General features: G+C 49.5%; 1 protein-coding gene across 3 annotated transcripts in view; it reads right to left on the bottom strand.

Moving 5' to 3' along the window:
* Positions 1 to 14,667, bottom strand: part of LOC122628270 (3-phosphoinositide-dependent protein kinase 1) — a 150,205-nt gene that overhangs the window by 94,083 nt on the left and 41,455 nt on the right. The window contains exon 2 of one of the 3 annotated variants that reach the window (XM_043810403.1): positions 7,295 to 7,333. The exons of 1 other annotated variant lie outside the window; for it this stretch is intronic. In XM_043810403.1, coding sequence (XP_043666338.1) covers positions 7,295 to 7,333 — 39 coding nt within the window. Of the gene's footprint in view, positions 1 to 7,294; positions 7,334 to 14,667 lie in introns of those variants that run through there. One more of the 3 variants, XM_043810412.1, reaches the window with a different exon arrangement.

Below are 14,667 nucleotides of genomic sequence, written 5' to 3'. Positions count from 1 at the left end.
CTTTTTCTTCGTCCAGCTACACGCCTTTGAGTCGGATTTACTCGGAGCCGGGGTAAAGCTCTGCTTACCACCCGGCGTATTACGCAAATGCGCTCCCGCTTGTACAAACGACGAGCGTTGTTATTTCAGAACGATGCGCCGACGGTGTCTCCCATCTGTCGCGTATTTACGCTTTCGCATCGCGACTATTATCTTGGCCGCGTTCGTCGTTGACTTTTTTCACGACTGCCGGTTGACGACGTTTCATTACCTTGACCCGCTTTACCGGACGAACCTAAGTAGCCGGACACTCGGTAAGTACCAAGTGCGTTACAATGTTCGACCAAATACGGTCTTAGCGCAGCTTTCACGAAAGACACCGTTCGGTTTCGCAACGTCGACGGCTGCCGTTACATGGACCAAATAATGATTAATCGCGTTCGCGAACGAGATTAAAACGTCGGGAACGCGCGTTGTGGTCTCGCGTCGGCGATCGACCGAACGATAACGAAGTAACGAGTGCGAAGCGGTCCTTTTCGACGAGCTCTTCGCTCTGAAAATACGAACTTCCCATAGCGTACCATAACTTAGCCGGAGGCAGACAAAAACTAAAAAGGGAAGAGAAGAGAAACCGATCGTAAAGAAGCGCGTTTCTCGCATCGACGAGCTTCCAGCGGAGATGAGATGGAATTACAATGAAAAGCAGTCTCGACCACGGCGGAGAATGGAAGGAGAAAAAGCGGAAGAAGAAGAAGGGACATTCGGAATAACACTTAAATCGTTTTACGGATGGCGAACTATTTCTACCACGTCTTGGCTCGTGCCACGTAGAAGCGAGCGAGTTCAGTCGCTATACCGTGTCTTTTACTTCCACCGAGAGAGAGATAGAGAGAGAGAGAGAAAGAGAGAGAGGAGAGCGCGCGAGAGGGAGAGAAGAACGTGTCGAGACTCTCGAGCTCGTATAAACGGTAAGCAGAGGGAAAAAGGGGAGGTTCCTCGAGGTGAGACGGGAGTTGGAAAGGGAGATTAATGAGGTTATGTCGTCGACTTGGTAACCAGACACCTACGGTCCTGTTTCCATTTCACCACCAGATACGTGCAAACTCTATACCGACTTTGGTGCGCGTAGGTAAGAACGATAAATGTCACGCATCGACGATTGCTCCAAATATTCCAATATTATTGTACCGCGTATTTATACGTACGCCGTGTGTTACATACACAACAGACACGTATACATTTCGACCTATTCTAAGAAAAATGAACGAGTTTGAATTTCAAAGATAGTGACGCGTCGGCGAGGTGACACATCGACGTCGCGTGTCCCTTCGGCGAGGATAGCGTATGTTTCGGGCCCTTTCTTCCGTCCGGCGCCACGTGGTACCGTCGCTTTCATGCTCGCTTCCCTCCCAAATTTGCATTTATCGTGTGTCACGGGAGACACGCACTATTAATGGATACGCACTTGTCGCTACTTCCTTCCTTTTCTTTTTCTACCTCCCTCTTTTCTCTCACGCCCGAAACCGAGTCCTCCTGCTTCACGCGACGAGAGAGCTTTCAGTATTTATTACGGAGAAGAAGTTTAACAAAAACACTGACATAAATTTAACGGCACGCGAAACAAGATGGAATGAGAGAAAACAAAAAGAAACAAAAAGAAAGAAAGAACGAAAAACTCGGAATAAAAAAAAGTATGATGGAGAGAGAGAGAGAGAGAGAGAGAGAGAGAGAGAGAGAGAGAGAGGGAGAAGATAAGAGAAGATACGCCGTTCTTCGAAGGAAAAAGGCACCTATCTCTTAAAACACGCAAGGTCATTTATTTTTCGCAAAGTATGAGGGGGGGGAGGGGGGAAGGAAAAGTACTCGGCACCCTCTCACAATGTTCTCGATCTAAGAGAAAAGACCCTCGTCCGTGCGATATACAAACTCCCGGTGGAAAGTAAAGCGAGTAGGCGTTATCACGTGGCTTCCGTGGCGCGTCGAAACGGCCTACGACGTATAACGGTAATCAAGTATATCCGCGTGTACTTCCTCTCCGACAAAAGGAGACTATCGTGTCTCCATCTTCCACCATTAATTGCTAGGAATTTCAAGAGCGGAACGTTTCGACGTAAATTTATGTACGATACTTTTCGATCGAATTTCGGTATTGTTATCTCCTTTGAAAAATGTACTACTTATCGTCGCGACGAGAAGAAGAGAGAGAAAGAACGAGAGAGCGAAAGGGTGTATCTTTGGATGACGCAAATGACAGGAGGAAACGATCCTCCTAATCGACGATCAAAATTGATTCTGTTTTCAGGGGGTGTCGTGGCGCCAGGAAACAGATAAGAAGAGCCAGAAGCAGACGGTGTTAGTGCCAGGACGTGCTAGCCTATTCGCTTTTATCCCTCCTCGTTCTTTTTATCATCGACGTCAGCGCGCACTCTCTTTTCTCTCTCTCTCTCTCTCTCTCTCTCTCTCTCTCTCTCTCTCTCTCTCTCTCTCTCCAACTGTCCCGAGACGAGACGTTATAACGAGCGAGAAGCGTCGCGAAGCGAGCGACCAGTCGAGAATCTTCGCGAGCGGCTCCCTAATCGCGACATCCGTCTTCTCCTTCCTACTCCTCCATTCTTAACTCTTCCAAGTGACAATGGTTTGCCTCGTGACTTCGAGCGCAGATCTTTGTCCGCGAATTGACCGGCCACGTGAGCGCAAATCGTTTCGCGGAAGAAATTGTATGGATGCTCGAACCGGAGATTCTTTTTTCCGAGTCGAATCGTTGCGATCGTTCCAAAAGAAATCGAGTTTTTCTGAAACTTTTCCGATCGATCTACATATATATTTCACGTTGCTGAGATTTCTACTTACCGATGGCGTACTCGAGAAAACGGCAATGTCGAGCTATCCGAGAGACGCGCAGACGCGCAGAATCGAGAAATTACATAAAATGTCGTAGCTCGTTATGTAACAAGCTTCTCCTCCGGTGTTTCGCTTGCGCGCGTCGAGAGAGAGGGGGGGGCGGGCGGGAGGGAGGGAAAGAGAAAGAGGAATTCGTCCATGCACGAATAATCCGTCCTTTCTCGTTTGAGATCTATTTTAGGTAGGACGCCCACGCTATTTGCTCCGTGCCCTTTGTCGATCGATAAAAATAAGAAAAAAAGAATAGGGAAGATGGGAGATTCTACGTTGCGGACGCACTACAAACGCACCGCGACCGTTACTTTAATTACTCGAAATGCGGCTATCCAACCGCATTCGCGCAATCTGCGCACTCTCGTCTCGTCTCCCGACTCGATACATCGACTCTTCTCCCCCTCCCCACCCCCCCTCTCCCCTTCTCTCTCTACATCGGATTATTCTCCGGTCTCTTTCGCCACAAAGCAAAGTACCGTGAATAGAGTCGGCCCTTCGACCTCGTTCCGATAACGTTCGAGCTTTAATGCGATTGCTTCCCGATTAGCAGCGATCGATCGACGTTCCACGTACGACCGCGTGGACGACGCCAAGCGGTTCATTCAAAAATTGTTACTGGCTACGAGTAGCCGTAACGTCCGCCTTTTTGATAAAAGTTGTAGCGCGAGCGAAAACTTCTATGACGGGAGATCGACGTTCGATAAACACGCGTATCGTCGCGAAAACGTTTTACGTAAATCGGTCTGCATTAACAGGACCGGCGCGGTGATTAAAGCCTCTCTCGTAGTCGCTTACGCCATTGCCGCCTACATTCGCTATAAATAGGCATGTTTTACCACGAGTTTAGCGCGTAAAGTGTCGGCACGCGCGGCGGCCGTACTACGGCCTCGCATCGCCCGCGCCTTTCGCGCCGACGCGATTTATTTCATTCAAATAAAATTTTCATCGATACCCGTCGATATACATTTTTTGAACGTACATAAAAGAAGAATGTCTATTTAGGATTAAATGGAGAAACGTAAAGGGCATATCGTAAAACGTAAAAAATTCCTCGCAACGTCGAATTCGTAATCGGCTGGTCGTCGATTTCGAACTGAAATAAAGCGGCGAGAGCACGATGACGCGAAACTCGCGCGTCGCTCGAAGTATCGTGGATGAATTATTATCCGCGTATAGTAGGTACGTACTATCGCGCGATCCGATTAAAACTTTGTCGACTGGTTCGCGTGGCGTCGCTCGCCAATGGCGGCTGAACCATCGATTGGATTTCCCTGGAATGAAACGTAAATATTTTAGAAGCCGAATCGAGTGTATATCGTGTAACTCGATGTTGCGCTCAAGCATATGCATTTCCGCAGCCGCCGGCGCTATACCTCTCGCTAGACGGTACGCGCACGCGCTCGCGCGCGCTGTAGGAGACGGGGGAGGGGGAGAGAGAGAGAGAGAGAGAGAAAAGGAGGAAAGGAAGCAAGAGGGTAGTAGAGATCGATTGTCCTTGCCTCTCAAGGCTGCTGCCGGTGCTCCGTCGAGGAGGGTGAGTTGAAATAGAATTTATAGCGTACGCTTCTGGCATATTAATAGAACCGACAACACGGCTCGTCCGCGACGACGACGACGAAGCCACTGCCAGTCCAATTTACACGACTCCGGTGCACGCGAGTTACGGAAATAAGAACCAAAGCAAGGTCCGCTCGTTCTCTTCCATTCCTCTTTTCCTTTTTGCTTCCTTTTTTTCATGATATAACCAACGGAACCAGTTGCACGATCGACGACCGAAGGTACCTCACCGGTTCGCTTCGTAATTAATTCACTTATTGGAGAGTTATATAAATAAGTTATTACACGCAATAGGAACTGCGTCTGTATCGGCAACGAGCAAAAGTAACGAACCTAGTCCTCGGATCGTAGTCCTCGGACGTGTCCAAGAGAAAATCAATGGTGATTTCGATACGACAGACGCGCGTCTCTTTTCCAGGTCGAAGTCATAAAGGTAGAAACCCCTCGTTCGATCGCTTTCTAAGGAGTGCTTTCTGACTCATGCACGTCGCCGAGGTGTCCTCGACCGATGGAAAAAGGTAGAATAAAAACGATACTTTATGGGAAATGCGACGACGTCCTGCGTCGTTTGGCGACCGTCCTACCGAACGTGTCAAAGTTGCCGCTCGTTCGCTTTATCGTTCGAGCCTCGCCGACGATAAACGAACGCGCGTTAGATATTTCTTCGTCCGTGATATACTGTACCAGATGGTTTCGTTCTACAGTATGTCCTACACATTAACCCTTTCTCTTTAATCTTCCTTCAAACGAGGTATCCGCTCGTACGTAGCTCGTTGGAATCCGAACGAGAACCTGCCAGACTTTAACGCGAATTAATCAATACTGTGCCATGTAGGATTTTTACAGTAGCAAACGATCCTACGTCAATCGTCGAATTACCGCAATGGAAATGATATCAACGAGATCGTTCTTAAGTCGCTCGCGAAATATCGATCGCCTTCCGAACGCGCTTTCCCGATCGATCGCGGACGGTCGTAAAAAAGAACTCGTGCGCGGTGCGGCGATAACTCGACGAATTTAATATCCGTTACTAATTGGTCGCAATTAGCAATCGATTCGTTGGGTCCGTCCCGTTGGTGCGATGCTACGCGCCTAAAAGAGAATCTCTTTAATTAATCGTTAATTAGCGACTGAAAATTTTAATCAACGGATCCGCGATTAATTGACAACCTCGCGGTCTCTATCGCCTGATTTCTCGATCGGTTTTTTTTTTCTAAATGAACGAGGAAAGAGAGAGAGGGAGAGAGAGAGAGAGAGAGAGAAATATCGAGCGATCCATCGCTAACAGATAGGCGTGTTTCGATGGGAAGAGAATCGAATAATTTAAGTATACCCGATATAACTACGTAACCGCTATTACTCGCACGTAGGTATATAAGAGTCTTCCTTTTCTTCTCTTCTTTTCGTTACAGCCGAGAGGTACTGGACGAATCGTGCGAAGGCGGACTGGGTGTGAGCCGATGCACGATTACGATCCTCGTTCTCGTCGTCTTCGACGTCGCAACGTCGCGTGCTCCGGACGCGGTCACGATTCGCGAGATCGTTATATTAATTTAGGGTTAACGCTCATTAAAACTTTACGATAGCTCTCGTCGTAGCTCGAACGTTAACGACGGCGGGACCAAATTCCCTTCCTCCAACCCCTCCGCTCTTGATTATTATGCAATGATTACCGCGCGCAACGCGCGGCGTTTTGTTTCATCTTCGTTACGAAACTCGTTCGCTCCGCTCGAACGAGAGTAATTATAACGGAACTTCTCTCCTTCCCTTATGCCTCTATCCTCTCCCTATCCCCGTTTAACCGATTTTACACGGGAATTGCTCTCAACTTTTGGCTCGAGTAATCTTTCTCTCGATGTCCGATAGGTCTCGGCGAGGAATCTAGACCAGAAGCTACTCGCGCAAACGTATTCTCAATAGACCATTTTAGCCCGTAAGGAACAAATCCACGAGGCGTATCGTTGAACGATAGCAAATGCTTATGGCGAAGCTAGTTTTATACAATTCCGTACGTACCCTACAAGCGATACGGAAGGACGAAACGCGAGGAGAAATACGCGAGACGATTAACGAAACTACGCGGCGAGACTGAGTCAACGCAGGCAAGGCTTTTCCGATTTGCCGCGTGCGTTCTCGGAGAATATCGTCTCCACCTTTCCTCCTCCCCGGCTTCCTCCTTCGCGCGAGCGGCTCATCCTGCATTCTGCGAGGATTAAGGCTGACGGCATTCCTGGGTTTAATAAGTGTCGCCCGAACGACGTGAATTAGTTCAATGTGCCCGAAGGCGGGCCACCTTGCCAACACCAGCGCCAACGCTACCTTCATCACCGTTACCCTCCTCCACCGTATCCTCTTCTCCCGGTAACAACAATTCAGAGCTGCTGCATCGCGTAATTAAAATTACTCCGTCATACTTTACGTCAAGGCCGGCTTGGCGGAGCGCGACGTCCCTGCAGTAATTGAAGGCCTCCCAGGGGTGGTAGTATCTAGCAGTGTCGGTACCAGCGCTCCTATATACGCTCGGTGATGAGAAGACGAAAGAGGAGGAAGACGAAGGAGGAAGAAGCCGACGGCAACGTTTGCCTTCCTACCGCCGATAATATCCGTTTGTTGCTGCTAAGCCTAGCGGCTAATCCGTGAAACAAAAAAAAAAAGAGAAAAGAAAAAGAAAAAACTCGAGCGTCTCGAAATTCAAGCAGGCTTTTCAACGACTACGAACGAGTGCCCACTCGTTCGGGAACTGAACGATTCGACGGTACAATATCACGCTCTTGTAAGTATCCGTTATGTACACATGTATAAGTGGATATAGGTATAATTTTAGCGTTACGACCGTATCGATAAGTCGAACGGACTCCCTCACCTTGATCGGGGAACTATCCGTCGCGCTGCATTCTATGATCTGAAAGCAAAGGAAACATTTTCGTTAGACGTTGAACGCTTATCGCGAAGCGAATAAGAGATCGAAATAAGGTTTAAACGACTCTTTAATTTGAGCCACGTGGAAACTAACTCGTCATCGTTATTTAAGCGGGCAGCTCCGCGCGAAAAAGAAAAGAATAAGAGCGCGAGGAGTAAGGACTCGAAGCGTCCACACGTTACGACATTCCACGCGATAAAAGCAGTCGCGTAAGGAATTCTCTTTTACGCGAGCGATCGAGTCCGTTAAACTTTTCTCTTCCTCCGAGCAAGGATGATCTCGCGTGCGAGGTATCCTCGAACGAGAAGGCAAACGACGAGCGTCGAAGCGTCCACGGCGCGGCGCCGGCATGCAACGACCCTCGAGCTATTGGCGCGTGGCGGTGCTAATGAACTTCGGAGTCACGTTTTGTAAAAGCACGTGGCACTTTTGTATGCACGTACGGAGGAGAGGGAGAGGACTCGGGGTGGGGGAAAGAGGCCGAGTAGCCGCATTAACGCTTGCTCATTAAAGTACGAACATTGCGTACGTAGCCGCGTACTTCGACCTCGAAGATTATTTTAGCTGCGAGAGTGAGAGAGAGAGAGAGAGAAGGCACAGGCTATACCAGTGTCGTTTTAATGGAAGCAATAACGCATAACTAATGGACGTCATCGATCAAACACTTACTCTATTTAATCGCTTAACGTTAATTAATGGTTAGTTAAGTGCCGTATTTCGTAGTCCCCTAGTCGTTTGTTTCAAGTCACCGATACATCGAGTTTCGTTAATATCATTTTATTGTAGTAAGTAGACCGGAGTAATTGCGGGCGCGTTTAATGGACGTGGTAATGCGTGTACTTATCGAGCGCCATTTACGAGTGCACGCAGCTTTCCGAAAAATACACGGGCGTGGTGATTTACGTACGTATCTATATTTAATAAAATATCGGATATAAAGGATTACGTCCCGCAAGGATCATTCGTCGATGTAGCGGGAACGGAGAAGAGAGGCAGAAGACGAGGCCGCCGAACTTGGCAACGAAACGACAAGTACAATCGCGAGCGTGCAGCCGACTCGATCGCGCCGCTATGAAAATGCACGAAATCCTTCAGGAAGTCCATTAATTAAATCTCTCTCCGAAGCGTACGGAAGAGACGAATTCTTCTTATTGTTGGAGAGAGGGGGAGGGTGGGAGGGAGAGAGAGAGGAGACGAGACCGAGAGGCGGACGGCATTTTCCGCTGGAAAGCCGTGGACGTGGCTCTCATTAAAAGTAAAGCTCGGACGAGAGCGAGAGAGAGAAAAGGACGTCGTCATCTCGAGTCGACGTCGCTCGCTTACTCGCCAAGAATAACAATCAGGACGATCCGGTAGTAATGGAATTATCGTTTCGGACGGCCGTTCCTCTTTCCCCTTTACCCCTCTATTCCGTCATCGAGTCCATCGTTCGGTCTTTCAGGCGTGCCGGCGATTTAAGTGTTAATGAACTCCCACCGAGTCACGTTTTAAAAAACAAAGAAGCAAAAGGATAGGATCGCGCGACGTACATAATTGGAGAATCCCAAGGCGGAGTGCGAGGCTTGCAAATTCATTGGTCGTTTCGCTCGTGGATGGCGTTACGCGGCTCGCCCGATAACGTCGTCGGGGTTCGTCGATCGAGCACGTGCGACCCGTAGACGTAATTTTCCCACGTAGAGCCAAAAATTTTCTTCGCCTCGTAGGTACTCTCGTAACGTTCACACGAGCCGCTGAAGAACAGTGCTCCCACGAATCGCGTCCTGCCCTGCGAAAGATCGGATACTTTCTCACGAAGAACGCATCGCTGACAAGTTAAAGCGAGCAAGCTCACGCTTTTCCAGCGTGACGCGCGCGAGCCGACCGAATGTCATCGACCTTCGCCATTGCCCGCCACTTTTCCGGAGGAAGACGGGTATTATTCTTGCTCAACCGTACCAAACCGTACCTCCCGCGTAAAGGATGTACGCGCAAAGAGCACACGCACTGCTCTTATCCCGCTCGACGAAGCGCCATGGGAAAAGGAGGAGGGTCCGAGCCCTTCCTCGTCTAAAACTACCGCATCGATCGATCTCCTTCCGTAACAACTGAGAAAGAGAAAGAAGAACAAAAAGAAAAGGAAAGAGGAAGAATAAGACGAAACAACGTATTACGACAGAAAAGAAACGTAGCGAGGAGGAAGAAGGTAGGGCAAAGTAACGAGAAGAGGCACGAAGGTGAACGGGCCGAGAAGATCGGAACGAACTATAATCGCCCGATCGACTCGAGTCAAAGGGAATCCCGGTGATTCCCGTTCGTATCGATCCCACTCGTTGCCGATGCGTGGTACTTAATCGGCGCGTACGATACGCGCCGGTAATTAGAGTTTCCGATCGATCGTCGAATCGTCGTAACGTCGTTGAACCGGACCGAGAGAAGGCTCGAAGCGAGAAGGCCCTTCGGTCGTTTCGATTTTACTTTCAACGGAAGATCTACGGGGAAGGCTAATTAGATCGTTAAATCGAAAATATCGATCGTCTCGAGAGAATCGTATTTTCAGTTCTTCGGCTCGAAAAGCGGTCGCGTTACGCTCGCCCGTAGTCGCGAGTATTTCCCATTATCTCTCTCTCTCTCTCTCTCTCTCTCTCTCTCTCTCTCTCTCTCACTCTCTCTCCTTGTTCTCCCGATCCTACCTCCTCGCGAAACGTCGTAATTAATTTCAACGTTGAAACGATCGGTAAACGAGGTTTGGCCGGTACGCTCGGCGTCGGCCGACCTGGAATGCTTCGGCGAGCCATTTCGCGTCGCGTAGTTTCGACTTTTCGGATTCGTAAGACCTCGAGGAGTTTGCGAAAAAGTCGATCGAAAGTCGACCGTTCGGAAGTCGGCTCGTCGACCCTTCCGACGAGCACGAAGTGAGCACGATTTCTTCGGCTTCGACGGCTTCCTGTGACCGATGAGCGACGGGACGCTTTTAGAAACAGGAAGTCTAAACGAACGGCGCGTAGACCTCGCGGACCTTTATTTTGAGAAAAAATATCGAAGCCGAAGGTATTCTTGCCGAGAGGAAACGCCGAAAGTTTTTACCTTTTCGTCCTTACTCCCGATTTCAAAGAGAGAAAATTTCCTGCATAGCGTCGATAAATTCGATAAAAATAGTTTTTCGAGGAATGACGGTACGAGGGGAGAGGGAAAGAGAGAACGACGAGGAGAAAAGCGGGACAAAAGAAAGAGGCAACAAAAGTAGCGGCCCGGCCTAATCGGATTCGTTCAAATTTAGCATCGCTTGGAAATAGGCGGACTCCGACCTCTTAAGAGCAAGTTATTTCTGCCCCGATATATACGTTTCCGTACGATATTCCTGCCGGCGCTCCGATGCGGTACGGTGCGGCGCGAAGCGGCGCAGGCGACCCAAATGTCGATCGTGATATCTCGTTGGAAAGGACGGTCGGTCGAACGTGTCCCGGCGTGCGGATCGATGATTCGAAATGGAACGCTTAACGTGTCACGCCCGACGTAGGCTCGATCGAAAATCCGAATCGCTTATCGAACCATCGATCCGCGAGACGCGCGCCTTTTGCGCGACCCTCCAAGTTCTCGGTCGTTTTATCGGACGGCGAAATTCGGTCGACGCGACGAGAGGAGGATGTTTCGCCAACTGTCGCGACGCCCGCCCAGCCGAGCGAACTTCCAAACGAATCCTACGTGTCTGCGTACGGTCGGCGCTTTTCTTCTCGCCTTTTCCATAACGTTCTTCCATCGAATCGAGCGTGCACGCGTACGCCGCGAATACGCGAGACGAGGCGCGCAAAGAGCTTCGATATAGCTTTTGGAAGGACATTTCCTTTCGTTCCCGTCGACTTCCCCCCAGTCCGCCCTCTCTCTCTCTCTCTCTCTCTCTCGTTTCTACATCCTCGCTTCTACTTTCGATATCGCGTTCGAATTTAGAACTCGTATTTCTAGAATATCGCGAGAAGCGTATTTCGGAAGCAGGTCGCGTCGACCCAGATATTCGAGTTTAATTACGCTCGCTTCGCCTCTCCCTGCCGCGGCTATCTACGTGTACGGGTACCTATAACAAGACTCGATATATACGATCGATTAAATATAGGTCTCAACCTATAAACGCGAAAGTGCAAAACGACGGAAAGTCGGTGAGCGATCGATAGGGCTTTCTTCAACGTTCGGAATAGTTTTCGACGCGATTATTAGGAAAAACTCCTTTTTCTCGACTTCCGCGAAAGGGGAAAAAGTCGGGGCGCGGAGCCGAGAGCTACGCTGCGTATCTACTCGACGAAGGAAAGAGAAGAGAGAAGGGAGAGGAGGTTGTGCTTTCTGGTCGACGCTCCAAGTAGTTACCGATGGTCGAGCAGTTACGACGAGGAGGAAGAGGAGACGGGTCGGACTCGATAGTTTTTTCCATTTTTATCGGAAGAAAAGAGCGATTCCAGAGGTCCGTAATGGAGTCCAGGCACGTATCCGTCGTGCACACGCCAGCAGAGCCCGCGGCTTTTCCAGGCAGTCACCCCACCGACTACCGCCACCAATAGCAGTCCTCCACCGACGTGCCGGAGCTTGACAGACCGACGTTAGAAGTCCTCTCTTTTTCCCCACGTCTCCACACACACCGACGCACCCCTAAACGCTTTTCCAACCGGAAAAGAGCCGGCCGAGGCGTCCCGTAGAATTTTCATCGAGCGCCGCGATTCGAGAGATCGACCCCGTTCGCGAAATATCGTCCAATTTCTATCTCCTCCGTTCTCCTAGATTCGCCGTTGGCTCTCTTAATAGAGACCCCCATCCTTCGACGAACGTTTCCTCCTCCGAGGGAGAGCGAGCGCGTAAGAACGTTATCGTTACTCTCCCTTATTCGCACTTACGGTAATGGCCTTTGTAATATTACGAAAAATAGACCAAAGATTCATAAACTTTCGTAAAGAAAAAGGAATGAAAAAGGAAAGGGACGAGCGAACGATCGATGAAACTTTAATAACTCTTCGATTCGACTTTGGAATCGCGAGAGCTGTAAAGCGTCCAACGCGCCAATTTCCGTCTCTCTCCCTCGCTCTATCTATCTATCTGTCATCCCTCCTCTTCTTTCCCGTTTCCTCTTTTTTCCGCTCCTCGCAGTCGTTAGCCGTTATTGGCTGAACGCGGGTGTCGCGCGTCTCCTCTTTATTCTCCTACGCTTCGATTTTTTTCGTTGCACTTTTTTTCTAGCGCACATCGACCAGATTGTTTCTCTATCGGACGATTAGATGGAGAAAAAAAAAGAAGGCACAGAGAAACGAAAGAAAAACGAAAGAGAAGAAGAGAAAAAATGAAAGAAATAAAAGGCACTCCAGGGACAGGGGATACGGATCGATTTTTCGATCGCACGTTCGAGGTGTAAAAAAGAAAAGGCAAGTCGGTATCGTTAAATTTTGCACGGAGAAATACGCTTCCACGCTTCATATCTCTTTCGTAAAGTCCTCGTGGAACGTTCGCGCGCGATCGCGTAGTATACGCTCGTTCGAAATTAATAATTACGACCCGTGTAGCCTCTAACATATCCGTGTTGCTACGTAAAACGTACGTAAAGCGAACGAAGCGGAAAATGTTCTCGATATTGTCCATCGTAACGTTGATTCCCGTTAAATTCGTAGGGAGTTCTTCAACGCTGACTAATCACGCACGTCGAAAGTACGGTAACTTAACGGTAAGTCGCACAGATGCGACGTGAGAATTGAAAAACTCCCGTAGTCAAGCATCCCCGACAACGAGCGAACCACGAGACCTCGAACAGGAATAGTTTCCTAAGGAAAACGAGCCGAGAAGCAAATAGGTACTTATCGCGCGGATAAGCTCCAGCCGATCGTTTGATAAACCAACGAAACCGAGGCGTGCGATAGTCACCGAAACCGGAGAGATCTTATTTCATGGCCAAATGGAACGAGTCTTTTCAAGAGAGCAACCGCTTTGCCGCATTAGGGAGGACCGTTCTCCGTCTCTTTCTTCTCCTCCTCGTGCACGCCGAGCGAGAGAGAGAGAGAGAGAGAGAGAGAGAGAGAGAGAGAGAGAGAGAGAGAGAGAGAGCCGCTCTTCCTCTTCCTTGTCCGACCATCGCCTTGTCTGGCTCGCCTCGTTTTTTTTTCTTTTCTCCTGCACTCGTCTTCCAAGGAATCGGCCCGTTTTGTTCTCTCTTCTCGACGGTGCCACGTTCGCACGCACTTTTTCGCAAAGGGCTTTCTCACAGGGAGAGAGGGAGGGAGGAACGGAGAGGCGCACGCTCGAAACACGATCCAGGTCGTTGGTGCATGCATAACGAATCTGCTAGGATGCGAATCTCGAAGAAATTCAAACTTCCTGTTTGGAGGTGCCTCCTTCCTCGGAAGGATCATCTCGCGCGTCTCTTCGTGCGCATTTAAAAATACACCTCGGGATCGGCGTAAGATAGAACGAAATCCATGAATTTCTGTCGACTTTAAAGACGACTTTAAAAGGCAGCGACAAATTTCGAGGGCTCGCGCGTAGTCGAAGGTGCTCGTTAGGCCCGTTAAACCGGGCAAAAGGACAGACCCAGTCGAAAGGACGAGGAAAGCGACGAAGAAGGGGAAGGAGGAAGAGAGGATGGAAGACGGGGAACTCTGGAATGGCGGTGATCGGAGAAAGAGCTGGGAACGGCACGCAAGGTGCGCGCGCAGCTTGGCGGGAAACGTCTCGTGTCTACGAGCTGGCAGCGGCAACGACCGATGAAAGGCACCTTCTTGGCGGGACGCGAAGGACGACGGCCTTTCGCTTTCTTTCTTTCTTTCTTTCTTTCTTTCTTTCTTTCTTCGACTCGAGCGCGAAAATGAGTCGACGCGACTGAATTCTAGCGCTGGATCTAGCTCGTACAAGATCGTATCGACTTTTCGTTCGACGTCGAGCGTCGGAAACGAAAAAACGACCCAATCTCTTTCTGCTCTTTCCTTTTTAATTATTCTTGCCACTTTGAAAGGGAGAGCCACTTTACTCGTTCGTGATCGAATGCGCTTTATATATCGGAGAGGGCCAGGAGGAAGGTGCTTCCCCAAAGGGGGCTCCGATAAAGCGAGGAGGGAATAAATTGGCACCCGCGGAGTGTATTTGGCACGTAACCGAGCGGTTCGCCGAGCTCCACGGAGAGCCAGCTAAAATACAAACCGCGCGAATCTGACGTCTAGACGCGTTTTTTTTTTTTTTGTTATCTAGGCCTCCGAGCGAGAGCAAACAAAGCCTTCGAACCGACGTTCGGATCGATGTACTTTGCTTTCGAGTTAATCCGACTCGGCGGACTTGCGGGACGTTCGACGTATCGCAACGGCGTACCGCAGGTACGT

This window comes from Vespula pensylvanica, chromosome 1 (assembly GCF_014466175.1).
Source record: "Vespula pensylvanica isolate Volc-1 chromosome 1, ASM1446617v1, whole genome shotgun sequence".
NCBI classification, from domain to species: Eukaryota; Metazoa; Arthropoda; class Insecta; order Hymenoptera; family Vespidae; genus Vespula; species Vespula pensylvanica.
Note: the sequence above shows the minus strand (reverse complement) of the source record. Positions and strands in the feature narration are given on the sequence as shown.